Genomic DNA, 27,653 nt, shown 5'->3' on the forward strand with positions numbered 1-27,653 from the left:
CCATCCTTTTTCTCCAGAGATGCTGCCTGTCCCGCCGAATTACTTCAGCTTTTTGTGTCTATCTTTGGTTAAAACCAGCATTTGCAGTTCCTTCCTACGCACTAGCACTAATGGATACAGGCGAGAGGGAAATGTCTTTAAAGGATATTTTTTACATCTGGAATGAGTTGTCAGAGGAGGTGACAGAGGCAAAAACAATGACAACGTTTTAAAGACATTCGGACATATACTTGTTGACACAAGGAACTGCAAATGTCCTTTATGTTATGTTAACTTTTAGGTAGTTGTGTGTCATGTTGCTTTTTTTTAGTGTGGCTGAATGGTAAATCGAATATCACTCACTGTACCTTAATTGGTACACGTGACAATAAAAGACCTTTGAAGTGCTGGTTTACAAAAAACAACAAAGTGTTGGAGTAACTCAGCGTGAAACATCTGAAATACTGTAACAACCTGGCAGACATCAAAAGTGATACCATGATATATCAAGTGGTTTCACTTTGTATTTCTGAAGGACATGGATAGGTGAAGCTTCAGGGACTGAAGAAGGGTCCCAATCAGAAACGTCTCATATCCAGGTCCCCCAGAGATGTTTGAGTATTGAATATGAACCTCATATTCCGCCTGGGTTGCTTGCGTCCGGATGGCATGAACGTTGAATTCTCCCAGTTTTGCTAGCCCTTGCTGTCTCTCCTCCCCTTCCTTAACCCTCGAGCTGTCTCCTCCCATCCCCCCGTCCTCGGGCTCCTCCTCCTCCCTTTTTCCTTCCTTCTCCCCCCATCAGTCTGAAGAAGGGTTTCGGCCCGAAACGTTGCCTATTTCCTTCGCTCAATAGATGCTGCTGCACCCGCTGAGTTTCTCCAGCATTTTTGTGTACCCCCCAGAGATGTTGCTTGACTGGCTGAGTTACTCCAGTACGTTTATCTTTTTTTTTTGTACAGATACTTGGATAGGAAAAGTGCAAAGAGATATGGGCATTAAGCCAGCAAATAGGATTAGTGTAGATGGACCAGGCCGTCCCCAAGTACCTATGCTTCTATGAAAGCATGGACACTTTGTATCGGTTACAAACACGTTAGTGGTCAAGGGGAAGTGAAACATTTGGAATACAATAACAACTTGTACAGACATCAAAAGTGATAACACAATATATCCAATAGTTTCACTTTGCGTCCAACCTGTTACTAGAGGTGTTAACCCCAAGCGAAGCCTGACGCCAGGAACTCTACCACACGCACCACATGTGAAACTGAAACTTTTAATGTACACAGTCTTCTCTAGATGCTCCAACCCAGCTTTCGAAGATGCTAAATACCCGAGTTGCAGCTATAACGCAGGAGGCCGGCCGGCATTATAATGGCAAGAGAGCGCAGCTCCCTGCACAGACTGCCCCTCACCCTCTCTCTGCCACCCGATCAAACCCGTAGACTAAACAAACATGGTACACATGCAAGGAGGGGCTAGTGGTAATGGTCCTTGTTTAACGCGGATGCGGCAAATGCAACGTTCTTGTACGGACCCCGGACCCGGGTGGGGGTTGAGAGGAGGGTGAGAGCGGAGGGGGTGAAGTGTGGTGGCGAGGGATGGGGTGAAAGGGTGGGGGGTGATGGTTTGAGAGTGACGGGTGCGGTGTGACGGTGAGTTGGAGTGAGGATGGAGGCGAGGAGATGGGGTGAAGAGTTAGGGTGGAGGTGTAAGCGGGGGGTGTGGAGGTGAGGGTGGGAGTGGAGATGAGGGGGGGGGGTGGTGAAGAGTTGAGGGTGGGGGTGGGGTGGGCGGCAGCTGGACGCAGCCCGGAGCTGTGGCGGGGGGTGGGGAGAGGGACATCGGGCGGGGAACGAAGGTCGCCCGCCGTGCACGGGGGTCCTGACTCACCTGCCAATGGAGGCGGCGGGGTAGTTCCTCTCCCGCGGCGGCGGCTCCGCCGGTCAGAGTGCGGGTCGGCGGCGGCGCACGCAGGCCGGGGCGGGACCGTCTGCATGGGCGGAGGATGGGAATGGGAATGGGAATGGGAATGGGACAGGGATGGTGGGGCAATGGGGCGGTGGATGCGGTGGGAATGGGGGTGAGGATGGGTTGGGGGGCGGGAATGAGCATGGGGTGGGAATAGGACGAGGTAGGAAGGTAATGGGATGGGGTGAGGATTGCGGGGGAGGAGGGAATGGGACAGGGATGAAGAAGGGGGGGGGGGGGCAAGGTGAGAATGGATGGGATGAGGAGGATGGAACGGTAATAAATAGGGTGCAGGGAAATGGTCAGGATTGGGGGGGGGGGGGAGTATAGGAAGAGGCTGAGGATGGATGGGGGAGAATGGGACGGGGAGGGGGAATTGGATGGGGTGAGGATTGACGGGGGAGGGAGGGAAATAGGACGGTGGTGAGGATGGTGGGAGGGAGGGAAGAAACGGGACAGTAGTGAGGATGGATGCTGTGGGAATGGGAGTTTTGTAAGATTTGGTGAGGGAGTCGGGGGACAATAGGTGCAAGAGGAGACCATTCGGCCCTTCAAGCTAGCACCGCCATTCACTGTGACCATGGATTCTGCCTTCTCCCCATATCCCTTCACTCCGCTATCTTTAAGAGCTCTATCTAACTCTCTATTGAAAGCATCCAGAGAATCGACCTCCACTGCCATCTGAGGCAGAGAATGCCACAGATTCACAACTCTCTGGGTGAAAAAGATTTTCCTCATCTCCGTTCCAAATGGCCTACCCGATATTCTTAAATGTGGTCCCTGGTTCTGGACTCCCCCAACATCGGGAACATGTTTCCTGCCTCTAGCGTGTCTAATCCCTTAATTATCTTCTATGCTTCAATAAGATAACCTCTCATCCTTCTAAATTCCAGTGTATACAAGCCCAGTCGCTCCATTCTTTCAACATACGACAGTCCCACCATCCCGGTAATTAACCTCGTGAATCTGCGCTGCACTCCCTCAATAACAAGAATGTCCTTCCTTAAATCTGAAGACCAAAACTGCACACAATACTCCAGGTGTGGGGTCTCACCAGGGCCGTGTACAACTGCAGAAGGACCACTTTGCTCCTATACTTACTCCTCTTGTTATGAAGGCCAACATGCCATTAGGTGTCTTCACTGCCTGCTGTACCTGCAAGCTTACTTTCAGTGACTGATGTACAAGAACACCCAGATCTCGTTGAACTTCCCCTTTTCCTAACTTGACACCATTCAGATAATAACTTGTCTCCCTGTTCTTGCCACCAAAGTGGATAACATCACTTTTATCCACATTAAACTGCATCTGCCATCTCACCCAACCTGTCTAAGTAACTCTGCATCTGCATAGCATCCTCATCACTGTTCACACTGCCACCCATCTTTGTGTCATCTGCAAATTTGCTAATATTACTTTTAATCCCTTCATCTAAATCATTCATGTATATTGTAAATAGCTGCGGTCCCAGCACCGAGTCTTGCCGTACCCCACTAGTCACTGCCTGCCATTCTAAAAGGGACCAGTTAATCCGTACTCTTTGTTTCCTGTCTGCCAACTAATTTTCTATCCATGACAGTATCCTACCCCCCAATACTATGTGCTCTAAATCTGCCCACAAATCTCCTATGTGGGACCTTATCAAATGCTTTCTGAAAGTCCAGGTACACTACATTCACTGGCTCTCCCTTGTCCATTTTCCTTGTCACATCCTCAAAAAATTCCAGAAGATTAGTCAAGCATGATTTCCCCTTCGTAAACCGTGCTGACTGGGCCAATCCTGTTACTGCTATCCAAATGTGCTGCTATTTCATCTTCTATAATTGACTCCAGCATCTTCCCCACCACCGATGTCAGGCTAACTGGTCTATAATTCCCTGTTTTCTCTCTCCCTCCTTTCTTAAAATGTGGGATAACATTAGCAACCCTCCAATCCACAGGAACTGATCCTCAATCTGTTGAAAATTGGAAAATGATCACCAATGCGTCCACAATTTCTAGAGCCACCTCTTTAAGTACCCTGGGAAACAGACCATCAGGCCTTGGGGATCTATCAGCCTTCAGTCCCATTAGTCTACCCAACACAATTTCCTGCCTAATGTGAATTTCCTTCAGTTCCTCCGTCATCCTAGGTCCGCTGGCCACTACTACATCTGGGAGGTTGTTTGTGTCTTCCTTAGTGAAGGCAAATCCAAAGTACCTGCCCAACACGTCTGCCATTTCCTTGTTCCCCATAATAAATTCACCTGTTCTGTTTTCAAGGGACCCACATATGTCTTAACATTTTTTTTCCTCTTCACATACCTATAGAAGCTTTCACTATCCTTCCTTTATATGCTTGGCTAGCTTACTTTCGTACCTCATCTTTTCTCTCTATAGTGCCTTTTTAGTTATCTTCTGTTGCTCTTTAAAAGTTTCCCAATCCTCTGGCTTCCCGCTCATCTTTGCTATGTTATACTTCTCTTTTATTTTTATACTGTCCTTGATTTCCCTTGTCAGCCTTGGTCACCTCTTACTCCCCTTAGAATCTTTCTTCCTCTTTGGAATGAACTGATCCTACAACTTCTGTATTATTCCCAGAAATACCTGCCATTGTTGTTCCACCGTCATCCCTACTAGGGTCTCTTTCCACACAACTCTGGCCAGCTCCTCCCTCATGCCTCCATGGTCCCCTTTGCTCAACTGTAATACTGACACTTCCGATTTTCCCTTCTCCCTCACAAATTGTATATTAAAACTTATCATATCATGGCCACTACCTCCTAATGGCTCCTTTACCTCGAGTTCCCTTATCAAATCCAGTTCATTACACAACACTAAATCCAGAATTGCCTTCTCCCTTGGTAGGCTCCAGTACAAGCTGCGCTAAGAAATCATCTCGGAGGCACTCCACAAACTCCCTTTCTTGGGGTCCAGTACCAGCCTGTTTTTCCCAGTCTACGTGCATGTTGAAATCTCCCATAACCACCGTTGCATTACCTTTGCTGCATGCCAATTTTAACTCATGATTCAACTTGCACCCTTTATCCAGGCTACTGTTTGGGGGCCTGTAGATAACTCCCATTAGGGTCTTTTTACCCTTACAATACCTCAGTTCTATCCATACTGACTCTACATCTCCTGATTCTATGTCACCCCTCGCAAGGGACTGAATTTAATTCCTTACCATCAGAGCTATCCAACCCCCTCTGCCCACCTGTCTGTCTTTTTGATAAGACGTCTACCCCTGAATATTCAGTTCCTAGCCCTGGTCCTCTTGCAACCATGTCTCTGTAATTCCCACAACATCATATTTGCCAATTTCTAACTGAGCCTCAAGCTTATCCACTTTATTTCTTATACTTCATGCATTGATATATAATACTGTAACCTCCCCTCTCACACTATTGCCCATGATCTTACGCTCTTATCCCTTCTCGAACTTTCCTTCCCATTAATTCGGGTTTAAACCTACATGTGCAGCACTAGAGATGGGATGGTGGTGATAATGGCTGGGTGGGTGGGCAATGGGATCGAGTGAGTACGGATGCGTTGGGAATGGGATGTGGGTGAGGATGGGTGGAGGGGAATGGGACGGAGGTGAGGATGAGGATGGGTGGAGGGGAATGGGACGGAGGTGAGGATGAGGGTGGAATGGGTCGGTGGTGATGATGGGGAGAGGCAATGGGCTGAGCAGTCTGACAGGAGAAGAGCATTGAGTGATGGAGTGAGGAGAAGGACATTTGCAATACAGACGATTGAAGAGGTGTGGGTGTAGAATAAAAACAAAGTGCTGGAGGTACTCAGCGAGTCTGGCAGCATCTGTGGAGGGAATGGTCAGATGCCATTTCTATCCGGACTCTTCATCAGTGTGAATAAGGGTCCGACCCTAAACATTCTCTGTCCATTCCCTCCACAGATAATGCCTGAAGCACTGAGTTCCTCCAACAGTTTACGTTTTGCTCAAGATTCCAGCATCTGCAGCTCTTTGTGTCTCCTGTAGGCTAGGGATAAATGGGGGTGAATAAGTAGAGTAGGAGAGAGATAGGATGGGGATCAAGTAATGGTGTGAGGCAGAAAGGGGAGGGCGGGGAATAGGGCAGATGTTAGTGAGAATGACAGGGAGTAGGAAGGATTTGGAAGGGATATTTCATATTTTGTCTATATCTGAGTGTATGTTCCTGTGATGCTGCTACTGTAAGCAAGATTTTCATTGTACCTGTACCTCACCATACTTGTGCACATACCAATAAAATTGACTTGATGTAAGTTGGGGCCATGGAAAGGAGAGTAGAGGTTGATGTTTGTTTATTTTTTGTGTTTCTTTAACATTTGATGATACCAATAAATGGATCACTTTGTCAGTCCTTTATGATGTTTTATGATTGCCCACCTGAGATATTGTTTACGTATCTGTTAGTTTGGGCCTTTCCCTTATTGTCTGATTGGACTTTGCCATTTTCAAGATTAACATCTATTGCTCTGGCCATTCATTGCATTTTCACTTTGGAGTGCAGTAATATGACCAAAGGAAGAAAATTGAAATTATTCCTCACTTTTCACAACCGTGGGAATTTTGAAGTGTAGTTTATGCAGCAAAATAGTCGAACTACAGATCTCTGTAATCAACCTTTTCCTATGCATTAATATTTCCTTTTCTTAGCATCCTTTACTTATACATTAGGATACTATTGCATATAAAAGACACCACATAAACAAAAATTCTTGCAATTGCTTTTTTATTTTGCACCTATGTTATTTTGCCTCAACATTTCCCATGATTAAATCATGCATTTTCAATGGGACACAGGTGGGTAAGTCCCCAGCTTGAAACCATTACATTGATTTTACCTTCTGTCTATCTGTCATCAATATTACACATACAATGTGGTAGAGCTAATAGGACTTGATGTTTCAATCCCTGTAGTAAGTCGGCACTCTTGATATTTGCAGTGGGATTGGAGTGACCACGGGGAACAGTGGAGGAAGAGACTGACTTTGGTGCCTTCCCACACAGTGGGAAACTTTGATTCTGCTGTGTGGGGATGTTTTATGTTAAATTCTATAATGTGTGTTCTTTATTTTTTTTATTGTATGGCTGTATGGTTATCTCATTTCACTGTGCCATCTGGCACATGTGACAATTAAATGTATCTTGTATCTTGTGGTGAAAGGTAGGGTAGTTACGTCATCGGGGCCATCAGGTGGGCACCCTCCTTCTTTGACGTTTCATTGATAAGCCCTCAACATCTCCAGAGGGCTCAACCGTGATACCTGGCGTCCCAGTTACACCCCCCTCAATTCCATACCCTCCTGTCTCCATTTTGCTGCCCAATTGTTGTCTCTCCTTTTGATCCAAATCCAATTGCTGCTTTTTTCTGCAGAATTTGATAATGATGTGATTGCTTGTTGGAGGGAGCGACCCCTCACCCCCATTTTCTTTAATAGCCTGGTCATAGATGTAGCAACAAATCCCCTGGAAAATCTAGTTGTGTTCAACACTAGGAAGGCTTGTGTATTTAACTGTATGTATACAGCCTCCCTAGTTTTAAGTGATTTGATTGACACCTTTGGCGATTTGGGAAATTATTATCTGCATGGCCCATTTTCATCCATGACATTGAAGAGGAATGAAATGTTCGTCGTGTTCATTTTACTTTCAAAGAAGGCAACAAGTGAAGATGTATCCCATAGTCCACTTTTTTTTGGTATTGGTTTATTGGTGTACCGAGATACAGTGAAAGGCCGCGATTGCATTTATATACGATCAAATCATACTATACATGAGTACTATCAAGGAGTACACAAGTTCAACAGGAAGTGCAAAGAGAAAAGTACCAAAGTATAGTGTTACAGCATTATAGTGTTACAGTAACAGGGAAAAAGTCCAAGGTTCACAATGAAGTAGGTTGGGAGATCGGGACTATGCACTAGCTTATGGGAGGTCCATTCAAACGTCTGATAACAGAGGAAGAAGCTTTCTAGTTTTTGTATCTTCTGCCTGATAGGAAAATTGTTTTTTAGGGTATTTATGACTCCTCCCCAATATTAATGTGTTTTACAAAAAACGGAAATGCTGAAAAAGCTCAGCAGGTCAAGCAACGGCTGCGGAAAGAGAAACAAGAAACAATGTTTTGGGTCTTCAGCCTGAAATGTGAACTCCATTTCCCTTTCCACAGAAGCTGCACGACTTGCTGTGTGTTCCAGCATTTTGTGGTTTTGATAGGTTAGCTGTGGGAGAAATGTTCACACTTATGGGGAACAGTGTAACTGGGGAGCATAAAATGTCGAATAGTCACAGATAACTCCACTAATGATTCAGACAAAACCACATTACAAAAGTATGTGATACTCACTACCACAGGAAGTGGTTGCAGCAAATTGCCTTTCAAGATGACTTTCAGCGAAATCTAGATAAACTTACGAGAGAGAGAATGGAATTGAGCGATAAACAGGAAGGGCTAAGAGGAGGCTTGCTTGTACTTTTAACTCTGACTTATTTTCTGACACGATGGCAGCCAAATATTTTTATATTTTATATTTGCAACTCTCTGGGGTGGAGTCCTTGTACCGTATCAGTGACTGTATGGAAATGGATGACACATCCAGATAGTGGTCATAGACATGTTGGGCAGAATGGCCTGTTTCCATTCTGTTTGGCTCCATCTTGAAATATTTGTCATTTCATGTGAGTTTTGTCAAAGTACATTTTCCTTGTCGGTTCAAAAATAAAAGTTTACCGTGAAATTACCAGTCCCAGTGACATTTTGCTGTCATCAAGCGGGGAACTTTAACAAACTTATTACAAGCAAAGCTACTGCCAAATGTAATTGCTTGGCAGCAAAACCAAAACTGATTGTCCTTCTGTATTGCTTGCTTAACCATTAGTTTGCTTAATCATTTCTGAGGTCTGTTCGGCTTCACATAGGTCATGCAGTGATACAAAGCCAAGGCTAGATTTTGTTCCCCCAAGGAACATTAGTGACCAATTGAGTTTATGAAAAACTAGTAGTTTCATGGTCACCTTTAATGTTGCTGCCTTTGTATTTTGGATTTATTTAGTTGATTAACTGCAATTGCCTCAGCTGCTGGGTTAATATTTATACTTGTGTCTCAAGGCCAATAGTGCAGTACCTTTCTGTGCAAAGGAAAAACTACTTTAGAAGATACAGAGTTTTATATCTGTAAAGTGTAAATCCAAAAAAAACAGATAAAGCTGTGATGTTGGTCACTGAAGGGTCTCTGTCCTGAAACATTAACTCTGTTCCCTTCCTACAGTTGGAAGCAGAAGGGCAGCTGCTGAAGGAAACAGCATGTTCGCAGGGATCTCAAGACGTGGAATCGGTCGAGGCTGATGCAGAGCCCCTTCAACAGCCGTGTAAGCACAAATTACTTCTAAGGAGATAGAAGACACAATAAACACACTAAAGAATGGAAAAACACCAGGACCAGACGGATTCAGTAATGAATTTTATAAAGCCTTTTACGACATAGTTACCCCATGATTACAGAAAATGTATACATATGCTTTTAAAGAGCAAAGCTTACCTGAAACATTAGCAGAATCAACGATCACATTAATACTTAAAAAAGATAAAAATATAGAAGAACCAGGATCATATAGAGCTATTGCTTTGTTAAATACGGATCAAAAAATAATAGCGAAAACACTAGCCAGAAGACTAAGCAGGTATGTTAGTAGACTAATAAATGAGGATCAAACAGGATTTATACCTAAGAGACACTCATTCAATAATTTGAGACGCTTGCTTAACATAATGCACTCACATAAATCTCATGACCAAGAGTTATCTATCATCTCACTGGACGCAGAAAAAGCGTTTGATCAAGTAGCATGGGATTATATGATTAAAGTATTGCAAAAATTCCAATTGGGAGAGAACTTCATCGCATGGATAAAACTATTATATAACAAACCTACGGCTAGAATACTAACTAATAATATACTATCCTCGAAATTTGAACTATCAAAGGGCAATAGACAAGGATGTTCACTATCACCGCTGTTATTTGCTCTGGTAATTGAACCCCTTGCTGAAAAAATAAGTACACACCCGGATATTTATGGTTATAATACAAAATATTCAAATAACAAAATATCCTTATATGCCGATGATGTACATCACAAAACCACAAATTAGTATACCAAACATATTAAATTTAATTGAGGACTTTGGATCCTTCTCAGGAAATAGAATAAATTGGAACAAAAGTGAAATTATGTCGATAAAACCAAAAGACTCAACACACCTCCGGAAATTCCCCTTTAAAATAGCCACAGAAAAATTCAAATATTTGGGAATTGAAATTACTAGAAACTACCATGATATGTTTAAAGCCAATTATAATCCCTTACTTAAGAAACTAAATAATTTGATTAAATTTTGACAAACACTTCCGATGTCCCTAATAGGCAGAATAAACGCTATAAAAATGATCTTTTTGCCACAAATCCTATACCTATTTCAATCAATACCTATATATCTCCCAAAAAAGTTTTTCAAAAAATTGGACTCAGACATAACAAATTTTATATGGGATTATAAATCCCATAGAATACAAAGAGCACACCTTAATAAACGAAAAGAGTTGGGGGGTCTAGCGCTCCCTAATTTTATGTATTATAATTGGGCAGTAAATATTAAAAATATGATTCACCTGCTGGACAATTCTGCCCAGCAGGTGGACTGGATTGTAATGGAAAGAGAGGACTGCTCTCCGTGTAATATAGGAGCGACTCTCCTCTCACCAATATATTTGAATAACAAAAATTATAATAAAAATCCAATTATACATAGCACAATTAGAACATGGAAACAAATAAAACAGAATCTAAAATTAAGAAACCTACCTCTTTTAATACCAATAGTTAATAATCCATCGTTTAAACCATCAATTATAGACAAATCATTTATACAATGGGAAAGAATGGGAATCAAAACGCTCGAAGATCTGTATGAATTGGGAAAATTACTAACATTTCAACAACTACAACTGAAATATAATTTGAAAAATAATCAATATTTTAAATATCTTTAAATTCGTGATTATCTGAAAAAATATACAAAAGACTATCATAATATGCCTACCGACTTACTGGATGAAGCAATGAAGACAAAGGCGGAATCAGCTAATTTAATATCGTACCTATATAACATCATCTTAAACATAGAAATACCCACAACTGATGGAATTAGAAGAGACTGGGAACAAGAATTAGCTATAAAAATTTCAAAAGAGAGCTGGGATAATCACTTACTACAGGTGCATAAATGTTCGATCAACGTACGACATACTCTCATCCAATTCAAAACATTACATAGACTATATTATTCAAAAACTAAATTAAATAAACTCTTCCCTAATGTCTCACCCCTCTGTGATAAATGTCTGTGTCAAGAAGCTACCATAGCGCACTCTTTTGTTTTTTGTACAAAAATCCAAAAATTCTGGTATGAAATATTTGATATCTTTACAAAATTAATCAAAGTAAAACTGGTACCAAAACCAGAATGGATCATTTTTGGAATATCGGAAGGTAACCCTGAACTAAACGTGTTTCAGAAGAACTTACTCAATTATGGGCTAATAATGGGAAAAAAGCTCATACTTAAATTCTGGAAAAATGCGCCCACACCAACAATAAAAATGTGGATATCAAATATGTTTGAAACACTACATCTGGAAGAGATGAGATTCCTCTTAGCAGGTAAAGCAGACCAATTCCAAAAGACGTGGTCTACGTTTTTGGAACTATTACAAGCATGAGGTGCAATAGTAATTTAAAAAATAAATAAATAAATAAATGGTACCAGGATCTGGTAACGGGGGGTAAAACAACAAAAACAGTTGGTAGTCCCCTTTCTGCGGAGTTTAATGTTATAATAGAGCGATTGTTTCTCCTTTCTTTTTCCTTCTTTTCTAGGGTCTACTTTCTTTCTTTACTTCCTTCTCTAACTTCTTTTCTAAGGGGCTTTCTTTTCTCAACACTCTCTTGCACCTTCACGATTCTTGCGCACTTTCCTTACTTCCTTTACTTCTATCTTTTTCTTAAAGCTCAAAAAATGAAGCGGTACAAAAAATGTATTAAGACATATGTGTTGTGTATTATTGTAACTTACCGTACTTCTAATAAAAATTAAAAAAAATAAAAAATAAAAAACAGCCGTGTAAGCAAGTGAGTCAAAGGCAGCCTGCGACAGCTATATGGAACAGCAGTATAAGAAGCCGATGGCATTGCACTGGGCCAGGCCGACTCCTACTTCATCAATCTAGTGCCACCAAGATATTGGGCCTTAAAGTGAGAATATAAGAAACTGCATATCTCCTTGGGTCAAGATCAGATTTTTCAGTAACTTGGAAGTTAGATAATGGTACCAGAATGTGACCACTCTCTATGCTGTTCCAAAAGAGGATCTATTGTACTCATGTATAGCATGATCTGATGGATAGCATGCAGGACAAGCTTTTCCCTATATTTCTGTACACATGATAATAAATAAACCATTGACCTTTTAAGTATTCCAGCTTTCTGTGCTGTGTAGCTAGTTCATTAAAGTTGTGTAGGAAGGAACTGCAGATGCTGGTTTACACCGAAAAGAGACACAAAATGCTGGAGTAACTCAGCGGGACAGGTAGCATCTTTGAAGAGAAGGAATGGTGACGTTACAGGTAGAGACCCTTCTTCACTCCTGGCGAAAAAGGATGGGTGACATTTCGGGTCGGGACCCTTCTTCAGACTGAGAGCAGAGTGGAATGAACTGGAGATGTCTGAATAAGGGTCTTGACCCGAAATGTCAGCTATTCCTTTTCCCCAGAGATGCTGCCTGACCCGTTGAGTTACTCCAGCTTTTCATGTCTATCTTCTGGAGATTATAAAAGGCCAGAACAAAGCAGGGCCTGCAACAGATGACCAAGGAAGATAAACACAAAAAGTTGGATTAACTCAGCGGGACAGGCAGCATCTCTGGATAGACGGAATGGGTGACTTTTTGGGTCGAGACCCCTCTGCCTGTCCCGCTGAGTTACTCTAGCTTTTTGTGTCTATCTTTGGCTTAAACCAGCATCTGCAGTTCCTTCCTACAGATGACCAAGGAAGCCTGTATTGGAGGCCCACCATTCTCTGTGAAAAGACACATCTCCTGACATTTAACCCAACTGCTTTTATTCCCCGTAAAACCCGAGCTCTGATCCTCATCCCCATTTGGTTGGATCAAACTATTAAAACAACAAAAAAACATTTCTTTTGAATCTAGATCAAGTCTAATCTGCTCTTTTTGCCCACTTTAATTATCAAAGTACTATCTTGTGTGGGTGAATGACCTTTGTGGCAAACATTCTGTAACCCACCAGATCACTAGAAACAAAGTTTAAAAATAATTTAACTGCACCCCATCCTAATATTCCATTCAATTACCTCAAAACTATTGCTATTCACCTTTCTACGTGATTTGTCAGAACATTGCACAAGACAATCATGTGTTGGCATTTACGGTGCAAGGTGTATGCAATATAACCAAAGCAGTCAACAAACTATTGAATTCATCCCATCTATTTTTCCTCACCGTTTCCTTATTTTACATTGCCTTTACATTGTCACCACTTCCACTTTTAATCCCTATTGGGACCTCATGGAAGTCACACAATGGTGTGTTTAGCTCCTTGTGCACTTTCTCGTTGCTTGTAGCAATTCCTACCGATGCTAATCTGTTTCAACATGGACTTCTTCCAGGTTTGGAGGAGGTCAGAGGCTGAATATCCTATCTCACTTACTGGCACCCCATGGCCTTTTCATTATCTACAAACCACAGCACAGGAGGAAGATGGAATACTCTTACCTGAATAACTGTAGCATCAACAATCCTCCAACTCTATACCATCTACTCTTCATGTTGCACTGGGAAAACAGCCAACCTAATCAAGGACCATTGACACCCTGGTCTTCCATCCCCTCCTCTCCACTCTCCTGTTGGTCAGAAGATGCAAAAGCTTGAAAGCACACATAATGAGATTCAGGAACAGCTTCTTTCCTCCTGATATCAGACTACTAAACAGTCCTCTCATAAGTTTAGAGTGTAGTCCCAATCTCTCAATTTACACTATTCTTTTATCTGCACTTTCTTTGTAATTGCACTATATTCTACACTCTTTTTCTCTTTAGACAATAGACAATAGGTGCAGGAGTAGGCCATTCGGTCCTTCGAGCCAGCACTGCCATTCACTGTGATCATCCACAATCACTGTCTGTTGTACTTGTGTGGAGCTTGATTGTACTAATTTCTGGTATGATGTTATGGAATAGGACCCAAACAAAAGATTTTCACTGTATCTCAGTATAGGTGACAATATAAACAACATCAATACCACCATCCAGGATAAAGCAGCTCACTTGATTTGCAATCCATCAACCACCCGCAAACTCACTCCCTCACCATAGCCACACAGTGGCTGCAGTGTGTACCATCTATAATATGCACTGCAAGGCCCAAACAGCATCTCCCATAACCACAAAGCCCATGATAAAGAAGAACAAGAGGAGCATGTTCATGTGAACACTCCTATCTGTGGGTTTCCCTCCATGTGACATATTAACCCGACTTGGACTGCCTATTTTTCATCATCACATCTAAATCCTGTATCTAATTTCCTAACGGCATGCTCAGAAGGACTGCCACAGTTCAAAAAAGCATCTTATCACTACTTTCTCAAAGCCAGTTAAGGATGGGCAGTAAATACTGGCCTTACTGGTGATGCCCAGATGAAAACCGTGGTTATACATGCAAATGAGTACGCATCATGAAAATGTATAAATGCTATCCAGTGAATTTGATTCAAACTTCACACATAGACGAATGTCAGCTACTATGTTTCAATGTTTTTTATTACTGTACTCAGATGCCTTTTAACTTAACACACCAGTCCAGGACTTGACACTGTTGCTTCTGATGGAGTATTTTGTTCAATTACCTGGTGTGGAACAACAACACATTGCAGATGGATCATTTCTCTTTATTAGTGCAATTACTTGGTCAAAAGAGGTTCCGTAGTATTGTGGTACTGAACATTGTTATCACATCTTAAAGCACAAAGTCTTTGGCACTGAATTCTTGGATCTTTCACAAAGAATGTAGGTTTGGTTGCCAGGAAACGCCCTTTGTGCTGGAAAGATAAGCAGTGGGAGAGATCCTTCTGGTACGGACTCATGAAACAATTTGTGCATTCCATTTTGAAGCAATTGTATTAAACTTTCTTGCTCGATGATGTACATTTGATACAACAGTGTACATGCACTACAGCACCACAGCCTTCTAAACAAAAGGCTCTGCCTTATTAGCTAAAGATGCATTTGTAAAATGTTATGGTAAATCCTCCATACAAATACCAAATATTTTGCTCACATTTGCTGGTGGAAGATTAATTAGGACCAGTAATGACTTGTCTTCTTTACCAATACAGATCTTTAAATCTAAATGTGATAGCTTACCATTTTTGATAATTATTAAGGATACTGTAACAATATCTACTTATTTGGTAGACATCTCATGCAAAGAACCTCAATACTTATAGAACTGTTTCACAGGACTAGAGACCTGGGTTAGATTCTGACCTAGGGGCTGACTGTGTGGAGTTTGCACGTTCTCCCTGTGTCCTCCATGTGTTCCGGTTTCCTCCCATAACCCAAAGACGTGCATGTTTGTAGGTTAATTGGCCTCTGTAGAATTACTCCTAATGTGTAGGGAGTGAACGAGAATGCAAGATAACATAGAACTAATGCGAACTAGTGATTGTCGTCAGCGTGGACTGAATTTTGATGCTGTATTTCTAATCTCCTAATGTCAAACTACAGCTAAAGCCTGCAAGGACATCACTTCAAACTAGATTATCAAATAGTTTAAAATTAAGTGAAATCACTCCATCATTGTATGCTTAAAAATAACTATTTTAATACAATGATTGAAAGATTCAGAGATTTTTGAATATAAAATGACATTATAACATTTTAAAAATAAAAGCATTTGGCACCATTAACACAAATCCAAAAATGAGTCCAATAATGGCTGCCCCAATAGCATGGTGACGCATCACACAATTTATTATCTGGACGGCGCCAATAACTATACCAAGCACAATCCCTGGCATGAGGTTTCTCCACCTTGAAGTTTCTTCTGAAAAGTCTTCTTCATTACTCAATTCCTCTTTGTTTCTTTTAATCATTAAGTACTCACAAATTGAGAACTTATAATTCAGTCCAACTGGACAACTGCCAAACTTTCTTAACACAGTTAAGATTACATGGCAGAGTTTTTGACCCAGGAAACTGAAGAAGAAACTGACAGGAACAGAAGCGATGATAAATCCGGCCCACCAACTCAGCCACCAGCCATACCAAAACCCCAGCCAGTGGCCATACTTGTATTTTTCAGAGACTTTGTGTTCATTTATGGATGCTAGAGGTGTCTGTTGTCCAGGGATATCCAAAGAAACGGTCTCGGTGCCCATGGTTATGATTTCCGCATTCTGCACAAAATTAACAAAACAAAAAGCACTCAGAAACTTTTGTTAGAAATTGAGGCGTCTTTGTATATCCCTTCAATCTTCCTGCAAAGCAGGAATCCTCTGCCAACCGAGGCAAAGCTATTGTGCAAGTATTTTAATTTGTACAAGGAACCATCATAGGTAGCTTAGATATTTGTTGAGTCCAACACCCTACTTGATTCCTAAATTATAATTACATCACTATATGAGAGTCAATAACCGCAGGTTAGGCACCTGGCATCAGAATTTTTCCGCGGTTGTGCTCTCATCCCTTTTAGTGGTCAATTCAGAAGAATAATAGCCGAGAGTCAGACTGAGCCCAGTTAGGAACAGGAATGATCCCCTTGATCCTCAATTGACAGCATTAACTGTGGAAGTGTTCCAAAATCCTACCTCCCTTTTCATAGAAGTGCTACCTAATCCAAGTTGCAAAAATTAAGAATCAAATTGTTCAAATAGGACAAATAAGCACACTTGACACTCATATCAGCTATTTCCCCTCACTTGCAACAAAATGGAAATAGTTTCTTCTTGCCCTGTGTTTGTAATCCTATAAACTGATCAAATCATCCTATAATATTCTGAATTTCAGGGAATGTAACTGTAGTTGTGTAATCTCTTGCAATTGAATCTACAAAGACCAAAAGGACGAGGTTAAAAGGACGAAGGTGAGCGCGTTGCGCGCCCCCTTCACTACCTGACAGGTGGTTAATAGTGCCATAAACTGAGGCGATGCGCGTGCACGCGGCCGCACCCGCCACCTGACTGCGCGCGCACGCGGCCGCACCCGCCACCTGACTGCGCGTGCACGCTGCCGCACCCGCCACCAAAGCTCCGCTCTATGATCTTTGCTCGCCACCCGACTGAGGAGGTGAGCGCTGCGCGTGCACCCTTCCCGCTTTCAGCCCCCGACAGACGCGAGGTGCGGGCGCGCCGCGCGCGCGGGCCGGGTCCAACCGCCACACGCATCCGGACAACTCGGGAGCCGCGCGGGCGCCCGCGCACACCAGCCCACCCGAGGCAGTCGGCTCTCCGGCCGACAGATGTCGGTCAGGTCCCGTCGACCTGCCACCCTGGTCTCCCCCCTCTCCTCGCCTCCAGTGGGTGGGAACGGCTGGAGGACACGGTTTTATTTTGGCTGACGGCCGCTGCAGCCCAAACCTACCTTCCCCGATCTGAGCTCGAGTTTGTCTCTCCGGCGGCCGGGCCGGGCCGTGCCGGGGCCAGTTAGCGAGCTACGCGTGCGCAGTAGCGGAACCATGCGGAAGAAAAACAATCCCCCACCCCATCCAGTTATTGTGTAGGAAGGAACAGATTCTGGTTTCAAACGAAGATTGACACAAGATGCTGCAGTAACTCAGCGGGGCAGGCAGCATCTCTGGAGAGAAGGAATGGGTGACGTTTCGGGTCGAGTCCCTTCTTCAGAGAAGTGTGAAAATGACAGATCACCAGTTTGAAACGTCACCCATTCCTTCTCTCCAGAGCTGCCTGTCCCCACTGAGTTAATCCAGCACTGTGTTTCTATCTTCGGTGTATAGGGTGATTTCACGAAAGGTCACTGGAGCGTAGTTCCGCAAAATTTAACGTGTACATGCGTCACTTCCGGTACATGTTAGTGGATGGGAAAACACGCACTTTCACACCCGTTAAAAACATCGAAACCGGCCAGTTTTTGAGCTGCAATTTACTGTGCCAGTCGGGGTGACCGTGAGGCACAGCTACCTAAATTCACAGTCCAAAAGAAAGATAGACACTAAGGTAAATTCAAGAGGGAGCTGAAGATGCAAAAACAGCGGAAGTGCTTAGCGGACATTTGCCGTGGAGATATAAAGATCGAAAATATCGGGAATTATCGCGTTTGCTCACTGCATTTCATCAAAAGTAAGGCATTATTGGCTTTGTTATCTTTATTCATTTGTTAGATGAAAAGTATTAAAAGTTAGAAATCCTTCAGTAAAATTGCAAAATCGCCCATGGTTCTCAGGTGGGTTTTAACATGCAAAATGAAGTTCAGCATCAACTTGCAGAGCTATAGATGCTTGAGCTGCAACCAAATCTGCTTTAATACTCTCTTCTTGTTGCACGTGCATGGCGTTCTTGTGCACATTGTCTATCCTGCTCATAGTGGGTGCCCAATCAGGATTGTTGACATCATTCCATGCTGCAGGCTTGTCTGTTATTAGATGATAAATAAATAAATAAGTAGTTTGGGTGATTGTGCAGGCTTTAAACAAGAAACATTGAGAAATATATTTTGGCAAATAATAAAATGTCCTAATTTTGTCCAACTAACAGCTGACAATTATCCCATTCCTTAGCTTGCAAGTAAAATTTATTTCAAGCATTGATAGTTTACGATTATTTAAATGGTAAATGGAGCTTCAGAAACATTTTCATTTTGCATATTAAAATCCACCTGAGAACCATGGGCGATTTTGCAATTTTACTGACGGATTTTTCACTTTTAAAACTTTTCATATAACAAATGAATAAAGATAAAAAGTCAATAATGCCTTACTTTTGATGAAATGCAGTGAGCAAACGCGATAATTCCCGATATTTTCGATCTTTAAATCTCCACGGCAAATGTCCGCTAAGCACTTCCGCTGTTTTTGCACCTTCAGCTCCCTCTTGAATTTACCTTAGTTTCTATCTTTCTTTTGGACTGTAAATTTAGGTAGCTGTGCCTCACGGTCACCCCGACTGGCACAGTAAATTGCAGCTCAAAAACTGTCTGGTTTCGATGTTTTTAACGGGTGTGAAAGTGCGTGTTTTCCCATTCACTAACATGTACTGGAAGTGACGCATGTACTCCAGTTAAATTTTGCGGTCACGTGAGTGCGGATCTACGCTCCAGTGACCTACACAGACAAAGCAGGCGATGATCAAGGAAATCATCAAGGGCAGTCACGGTTGGAGAGTTGCTGCCTTACAGCAAAATGCAGTGCCGGAGACCCGGGTTCAATCCCGACTACGGGTGCTGTCTGTTTGGAGTTGTGTACATTCTCCCCGTGATCTGGTTGGGTTTTCTCCGAGATCTTCGGTTTCCTACCACACTCCAAAGACGAACAGGTCTGTAGGCTTGATAACATTTGTCCAGTGCCGAGTTATGCTCTACCTAGAGCTTTTCAGCGTACTACATCCAGATCCAGAAATGTAGAATGGGTCACCGTTGCCCGAGGAGATAGATGACAACGAGGCAAACAATCAGTAAAATTAGTCAGGAGGATAGTGAAACTAGTTGGAGAACTAAGGTTGGGGAGGGGCGAAGAGAGAGGGAAACCAAGGGGAAAGAGAGGGAAACCATTTGAAGTCAGAGAAATTAATATTGGTACTGCTGGGTTGTAATCTGAAACAGACCTGAAACAGGTGGAAACGCAACACAGGCAGCATCTGTGGAAAAAAATACCTTGTTGATGCTGTTCTAATATAGGAAAAGGGGCAGTTGATTCTGTGCTCAGCGTAAGTTCATAAGACATATGTTTAAAATTAGGCCATTCGACCCATGGAGTCTGCTCCGCTATTCAACCATGGCTGATCTATCATTTCCTCTAAACCCATTCCCTCCTGCCTTCTCGCCATAACCTTTGACACCTTTACTAAATAAGAACCTGTCAATCTCTGCTTTAAAAATATCCAGACTTGGCCTCCACAGCCATCTGTGGCAATGAATTCCATACATTCAGCACTCTCCAACGAGAACATAGAACGGTCCAGTGTTTCATCGCATATGTACCAAAACGGAACAATTAATTTTTTACCTGCAGCAGCATAACGGGTTTGTTGACACTTGTCATAGATAACACAATAAAAGAAAAAAGTTAAATAAATTAACCAAAAAAAATAGTGCAAACCAAAAGCTCAAAATCCTTAGTGCTGCCAAGACAGTTTGTAGTTCAGTTGGTGTTTGTTGAGCTGAACAGTTGTTGGGAAGAAGCTGTTCAAATAGGACAAATATTTGGGTCCCGGAGCTGGGGCAGCGGCCTGGAGCTGGGGCGGCTGGGGCAGCGGAGACTGCGGGACCCGGAGCTGGGGCGGCGGCCCGGAGCTGGGGCAGCTGCCCGGAGCTGATGCTGTGGCGGGCCGTCTCGGAACGGAGACGGCGTTCCGGCTTTCTGCGGCGGCAACATCCGGCTTTCTGCGGCGGCAACGGCAAGCACTTCATCACCACGGACAGTAGTGCCACCGGTCCGTAGTCATTGAGGCATATCACCTTGCTCTTCTTGGACACATGTATTATTGATGGCCCTTTAAACAGCATCTCAACCCAAAACGTCACCCATTCCTTCTCTCCAGAGATGCTGCCTGTCCTGTTGAGTTACTCCAGCATTTTATGTCTACCTTCGATTTAAACCAGCATCTGCAGTTCTTTCCTACACAGGTTATACTACAATTACACTGTGGTTTTCATATTACTTTAAATCACTATACTGATCATTAAGAGTTTGAAGCTGTAGTCAGTGTTGTACTCCAAGAAACATGTACATTATAGCAATCAATTTGTGCATGATAAACTCTTGGAATGGGATTAGGATCAGATACTTTTTTATTTATGAATGTAGAGAATTAAATATTAACCAAGGCACGGAAGATAACTCCCCTGTTCTTTGAGAGAGCGCCAATGAACCTTTTGCATTGCCAATCCCATCTTACCTTTACATTAGAATGGTACAGCACAGGAACCAGTCCTACGGCTCACCAAACAGGATGCCAAGATAAACTAATCTCCTTTGCTTGCAAGTGATTGATATTCCTCCATTCCCAACATATCCACGTGCCTATCCAAAGGCCAATTAAATGCCACTATCATACCTGCCTTTACCACCAAACCTGGCAGCGCATTTCAAGCACCCAACAATCTATCTATTATTATATAAAACTCTGTGGCTGCCGCCTGCTGTCCGGCTGCCTTTCTGCCTTTCGATTCGTTCCATCGTGTGATGTCACAATGCCCAATACTCGCAGATGTCCAATCGGAATGGCCGATGCTCGCAGATGTCCAATCGGAATGGCCGATGCTCGCAGATGTCCAATCGGAATGGATCCATTTACATGTACGGCTGCCGGCTGCATTTCTTCCTTTGATTCCTTGCCACGCCGAATCCAGACGCACAATCGCCGAGATCTTTTCCATTTCGGTAGAGATTTCACTTTTCTTTCTAAGTATCCGCTCCTCATTAGATTTCGTCGTGTTTAAGTACACCTTTTTAATCAAATCCTTCTCCCCCCCACCCCCCAATACTTCAAAAAAAAAATGGCTTCTCACCCATAGAAGCAGCCATTTCGGTAGACATTTCACTTTTCATTCCAACTATCCACTCCTCATTAGATTTCGTTATGTTTATGTCCACATTTTTCATTAAATCCTTCCCCCCTCCCTCCCCCACACTCACTCATTTTGTCGCCTCCTGCTGGCCAGCGACCATAACGGCTGCTGGCGCCCGCATCTCGCCTCAAAGACGCCATTTAAAACCAGCCGCACTGCTCATTCCTGAGCCGCTTGAGTTGGAGGACCACGTCTCCCGTGGGGGCTACGGGTAGGGAACGGCTGCGTTGGGGAATACATAACTAAAACTCTGATCTTGTGCTCTTCTGGTTTGCGCGTTTTTTCTATTTGGGCAAAAAACAGTACACGATAGCGCCACGATTTTTCGTCAGCTCACTCACTGTCCTTCCTGTGCTGCGAGTGCACCAAGTTCGTTCCGATCAGTAGCATGTTGTAACAGCAAGGTTTAAAAATCGTAAAAAACGCATCGTGCGCAGATTGATCTCCTCTCCTGCCAGTCAGTGCCGTGCGGATTGGTCGCTTCTTCTGTCACTCCCCGGGACGGTCTGTCCCTTCCTGCGCCATGGCGTCTTTACTGAAGCGGAGGATGGCCGGCGGAGGTCTCCAACCGGACACAATTTTCGCCCACAAGCCGGTGCGGTCGTAACCGCTGGTGCTTCCAGGCTGGGCCGAGCCGAGGACCAGCGGCGATGGCTGCTCCTCCTCCGGGACAAGCGAGAAGGGTGAGGAGCGGCAACCTTGAGATCTTGGGGAGGGAGAGTGGTGGAGGAGAGGGGATAGAGGGAGAGGAGGGCAGTAGGGAAGGGAGAGGTATGGAGGGAGGGAGGGACTGAGGGTAAGGGAAATAAGAGGTGAGGGAGGGATTGGGGGGGGGTGGGAGGAGATGAAAAAGAAGAGAGAGGTGAGGTTGGGGAGGATGGGGGAGCAGTAGAGGAGGGGGGGGTGGGGGAGTTAGGGAGTGGAGAATATAGGGAGAAGAGGGCAGCGGGGGAGGTGAGGGATAGGGGAGGTGAGGGATAGAGAGATAGGAGGTGGGTAGGGAGGGGAGAGGAGTTATGAAGGGAAGGAGTGCATGAAGGTAGGGGAAAGGAGAGGGAGAGAGCGGTGAGGGAGGGATTTGGGAAGGGGAGGAGGAGAAGGGAAAGAAGAGTGAGGGTGAAGAGGAGGGGTAGAGTGCGAGGGATTAGGGGAAATGAGCTGCGCCTGTGCAGTTGGAGGCTATGGGTGAGTGGTGGAATATTGCGTTGGGGGACCAAGCCTCCTGTGTGACAGGGACTCAACGGGTCCTACTTAGTGTATTAAAAATAACGTACCCGCACATCTCCCTTAAACTTTATCCGTCTCACTTATGCCTATCTAGTTTATGATATTTCCACCCTTGGAAAAGGGTTCTGACTGACCACCCTGTCTGCCTCTCAAAATTCTATGTACTTCTGTTAGGCCTCCCCTTAGCCTTGGATGCTTCACAGAAACAATCCAAGTTGGTCCAACCTCTCTTTACAGCTAACACCTTCTCATCCAGGCAATAATCTGGTAAATGTCTTCTACACTCTCCAAAGCCTCCACATCTTTCCTGTAATGGGACAATTAGAATTGCACACAATACTCCTATTAGTATGGCCTAATCAAAGTCCTATAAAGCTGCAATTTACTTTCCCTTTAATGTGAGACCTTGGCTTAATGTCAGGTTCAAAAGAACGCATCTTCAACAATATAATAGTCCTGCAATACTGCATTGGAGTTTTGTGCACCGGGGAGGCAATAGAACCATAACTATCCAACTCAGATGTACACGAATTACCTACAGAACCACAGCTGTCAAATTGATAAGACTGCTGTATGTGTTGACTGCTCTGCTAAAACTATTCCTCTGGCTGTTAAGCACTTTGGGATCTACCGAGTATGTGAATGGGGCCATAGAAACACAGGTGTTTTATTATTATGAATACAGAAAAACTAACAACTGAGGGGTTACTGCTGCACGTATGCCTATTATTAGTGTGCTGCCAGAAAACATCACAATCGGGATATATTGCACGAACGGAACCAATAAAAGCTGCACATGATGTCTTGAAGTCCCATGATAGGAAATATATTTCTCTCAAATACCGTGACAATAATGGGCTTGCTGTTCTCCACTGACCATGCAGGAAATTGAATGACATTTACTGAAAAGAGACATAAAACAAAGAATGGCAGGTGGCAACAGGGAGCAGAGACAAGAATGTAGCCGATTTTAACAGATGTGAATCTGCTGGACATGAATGACTTAAAAACTAATTTTACCCAATTAAAATGATTTAAAAAAAAACCAGTTTTCTGTGTCAGCCGCGAGAGCTAATTCCACACGACATTAAAACCATTTCCTGATTTTCAATGCAAAATGTGAATATCTTTACTCATCATCACAGAAAAAAAGTTCAGATTTTATGACTACATTAAGCCAATTACTACTTAAAATGTCACAGAAAATATTAGACATATCCTTTCTATCAGCCCCAGCTCCGTTCATAACACTTTTGCCCCTTAGTTAGATGATTGTGAGTTTAAGCATCTTAAGAAAATATCGAAATCGATCGGAATTTTAGCTGGGGATGTCCTTTAGGTAACATTAAATTAATGGCATGACTTTATTCATAGAGGTTATGTGTATCCCATCATGCTATTTTGAAGAACAGAGAATTACTGTCTCTGCTCTGGACAATCTCTCAGCCACCATCACAACACTTGCATGCGGCCTAGCTACGCCTGCCTTTTTGTTGGCGATGTAGAACAGTTCTTGTTCCTCCCCTAATCTGGCACCATTCCAAGTCAAGTCAAGTTACATTTATTGTCACATGCACCAATTGGTACAGTGAGATTTGAGTTACCATACAGCCATACAAATAAACATAACACAATACACGATAGAGTTCAACATAAACATCCACCACAGCAGAATCAACGTTCCCACTGTGAGGAAAGGCAATAAAGTTCAGTCATCTTCCTCTTTGTTCACCCGTGGTCGGGGCCTTTGAGCCCTCCAAAGTCGCCGCAACGGGCGGCCCGATGTTCAGGCCCTGTCGCCAGGATGGTGGAACTCTGACGTCGGAACGGAAGAACACTCTGAGTGGCTTGGAGTTTCCGAATCGGCCGTTTCGCTGGGGGGCGGGGGTAGAGAGAGAAGGGGCAGAGACAGAGAGAGAGACAGAGACACGGGGAGGGGGGGAGAGGGGGGAGGGGGATGAGGTGGGGAGCAGGGAGTGGGAGGGAGGGTGGAGGGGAGGGTGGAGGGAAGGGGGTAGGGGTGTGTGGAGGGGAGGGGGGTTTAGGGGAGGGACGGTGGGGGAGGGGATGGAGGGGAGGAGGGGGAGATACGGGGGGAGAGGAGAGGGGGGAGAGGTGAGGAGGGGGGGGGGAGAGGAGAGGAGAGGGGGGGAGAGGAGAGGAGAGGGGGAGAGGAGAGGGGGGAGAGGAGAGGGGGGAGAGGAGAGGGGGGGAGAGGAGGGAGGGGAGAGGAGAGGGGAGAGGAGAGGGGGGGAGAGGAGAGGAGGGGGGGGGGGGAGAGGGGGAGAGGAGAGGGGGGGAGGAGAGGGAGGCCGTTTCGCTGGGGGGCGGGTTGTAGAGAGAGAAGGGGCAGAGACAGAGGGGGGGAGAGGAGAGGGGGAGAGGAGGGGGGGGGGAGAGGAGAGGGGGAGAGGAGAGGGGGGAGAGGGGAGGGGGGGGGGGAGGGCGGGGGAGGGGAGGGGGAGAGGAGAGGGGGGAGGAGAGGGAGGCCGTTTCGCTGGGGGGCGGGGGGTAGAGAGAGAAGGGGCAGAGACAGAGGGGGGGGAGGGGGGAGAGGAGAGGGGGGGGTGTGGAGAGGAGGGGGAGGAGAGGGAGGCCGTTTCGCTGGGGGGCGGGGGTAGAGAGAGAAGGGGCAGAGACAGAGACACGGGGGGGGAGAGGGGGGAGGGGGATGAGGTGAGGAGCAGGGAGTGGGAGGGAGGGAAAGGGGTAGGGGTGTGTGGAGGGGAGGGGGGTTTAGGGGAGGGACGGTGGGGGAGGGGATGGAGGGGGAGAAAAAGAGGGGAGATGGGGGGAGAGGAGAGGGGGGGGGAGGAGAGGGGGGGGAGAGGAGGGGGGGGGGAGAGGATAGGGGGGAGAGGAGAGGGGGGGAGAGGAGAGGGGGAGGAGAGGAGAGGAGAGGGAGGCCGTTTCGCTGGGGGGCGGGGGTAGAGAGAGAAGGGGCAGAGACAGACCCGGGGGGGAGGGGGATGAGGTGGGGAGCAGGGAGTGGGAGGGAGGGAAGGGGGTAGGGGTGTGTGGAGGGGAGGGGGGTTTAGGGGAGGGACGGTGGGGGAGGGGTGGAGGGGAGGAGGGGGAGAAAAAGAGGGGAGATGGGTGGGAGAGGAGAGGAGAGGGGGGAGAGGCGAGGGGGGGAGAGGAAAGGGGGGGAGAGGAGAGGAGAGGGGGGGAGCGGCGAGGGGGGAGGGGAGAGGGGGGAGGGGAGAGGGGGATGGGGAGAGGAGAGGGGGCTGGGGAGAGGAGAGGGGGATGGGAGAGGAGAGGGGGATGGGGAGAGGGAGAGGGGGATGGGGAGAGGAGAGGGGGGGATGGGGAGAGGAGAGGGGGGATGGGGAGAGTAGAGGGGGGTGGGGAGAGGGGGGGGGGAGAGGAGGGGGGAGAGGAGAGGAGAGGGAGGGGGGGAGGAGAGGGGGGGATGGAGGGGAGGGGGAGAAAAAGAGGGGAGATGGGTGGGAGAGGAGAGGGGGGGAGAGGAGAGGGGGGAGAGGAGAGGGGGGGAGAGGAGAGGGGGGGGAGAGGAGAGGGGGGGAGAGGAAAGGGGGGGAGAGGAGAGGAGAGGGGGGGAGGGGAGAGGGGGGGGAGGGAGGAGGGGAGAGGGGGATGGGGAGAGGAGAGGGGGATGGGGAGAGGAGAGGGGGGTGGGGAGAGGAGAGGGGGATGGGGAGAGGAGAGGGGGGTGGGGAGAGGAGAGGGGGATGGGGAGAGGGGAGGGGGATGGGGAGAGGAGAGGGGGGTGGGGAGAGGAGAGGGGAGGTGGGGAGAGGAGAGGGGGGGATGGGGAGAGGAGAGGGGGGGATGGGGAGAGGAGGGGGGGATGGGGAGAGGAGGGGGGGATGGGGGTAGGAGGGGGGGATGGGAGAGGAGGGGGGATGGGGAGAGGAGAGGGGGTTGGGGAGAGGAGAGGGGGATGGGGAGAGAAGAGGGGGATGGGGAGAGGAGAGGGGGATGGGGTGAGGAGAGGGGGGGATGGGGAGAGGAGAGGGGGAGAGGAGAGGGGGGATGGGGAGAGTTGTGGGGAGAGAGAGAGAGAGAAAGGAAGAGAGACAGGGGGGGGAGAGAGAGAGAGAGAGAAAGAGAGAGGGATAGGGAGAGAGAGATGTGGGGAGAGAGAGGAGGAGAGAGAGAGAGAGCGCCTTTTTACTTCAACCCAATCCACCCCAAACAACCATTTGCAGGCATTGCTTACTCACAGTTGTGTAGACATTTGTTCAGTCATTCAGAGGTCAGACTGCCCTCCAGCTTGCAGACACTGATTGAGGCACACCACTTACTGGTTTTATAGTCCCTCCCCCTCCCTCCAGCGGGGGCAGCAGAGAGAATGGGCAATTTTGTAAAAACATTAATATCTCTGTCATTTTTCATCGACGGGAAAAATCCTCGGCACATACGCGGCGGAGGGGGGCTCTGAGCGAGGTGGCCAAAAATGACGGCCGTAGGTGGCGGCGTTCTCTCGGAAATCGCAGCACAGATGGCGGTATCTTTTTGTTTTTTCGTTTTTTTTGTTATGTTGAAGTGTGTTTTTTATGTTTTTTTTAATGTTTTAATGTGGGGGAAGAGGGTACAGTAAGGGGGATACCGTCCTTCAGTCACTTCCTGGCGAGGACGCGACTAT

The 27,653-nt window shown here is 45.6% G+C and overlaps 2 protein-coding genes across 4 annotated transcripts in view; both read right to left on the reverse strand.

Annotated features, from left to right (window-relative positions):
- prrg4 (proline rich and Gla domain 4) overlaps nt 1-13,923 on the reverse strand; it is a 42,401-nt gene extending 28,478 nt beyond the window's left edge. The window contains exon 1 of one of the 3 annotated variants that reach the window (XM_033038766.1): nt 13,791-13,923. In XM_033038766.1, coding sequence (XP_032894657.1) covers nt 13,791-13,843 — 53 coding nt within the window. In that variant the 5' untranslated portion in view covers nt 13,844-13,923. Of the gene's footprint in view, nt 1-1,875; nt 1,955-13,790 lie in introns of those variants that run through there. The other 2 variants (XM_033038764.1, XM_033038765.1) reach the window with 2 other exon arrangements.
- An 884-nt stretch (nt 13,924-14,807) lies between these two features.
- On the reverse strand, nt 14,808-17,764 carry LOC116984569. Its single transcript, XM_033038767.1, has 2 exons — nt 17,654-17,764; nt 14,808-16,470 (listed from the first exon to the last, which is right to left on the reverse strand). Exons 1-2 carry the CDS (start codon nt 17,747-17,749, stop codon nt 15,943-15,945), a joined length of 624 nt encoding a protein of 207 aa, XP_032894658.1. The 5' UTR covers nt 17,750-17,764; the 3' UTR covers nt 14,808-15,942.
- Nucleotides 17,765-27,653: the final 9,889 nt, after the last annotated feature.

Source organism: Amblyraja radiata, chromosome 20, assembly GCF_010909765.2.
Source record: "Amblyraja radiata isolate CabotCenter1 chromosome 20, sAmbRad1.1.pri, whole genome shotgun sequence".
NCBI classification, from domain to species: domain Eukaryota; kingdom Metazoa; phylum Chordata; class Chondrichthyes; order Rajiformes; family Rajidae; genus Amblyraja; species Amblyraja radiata.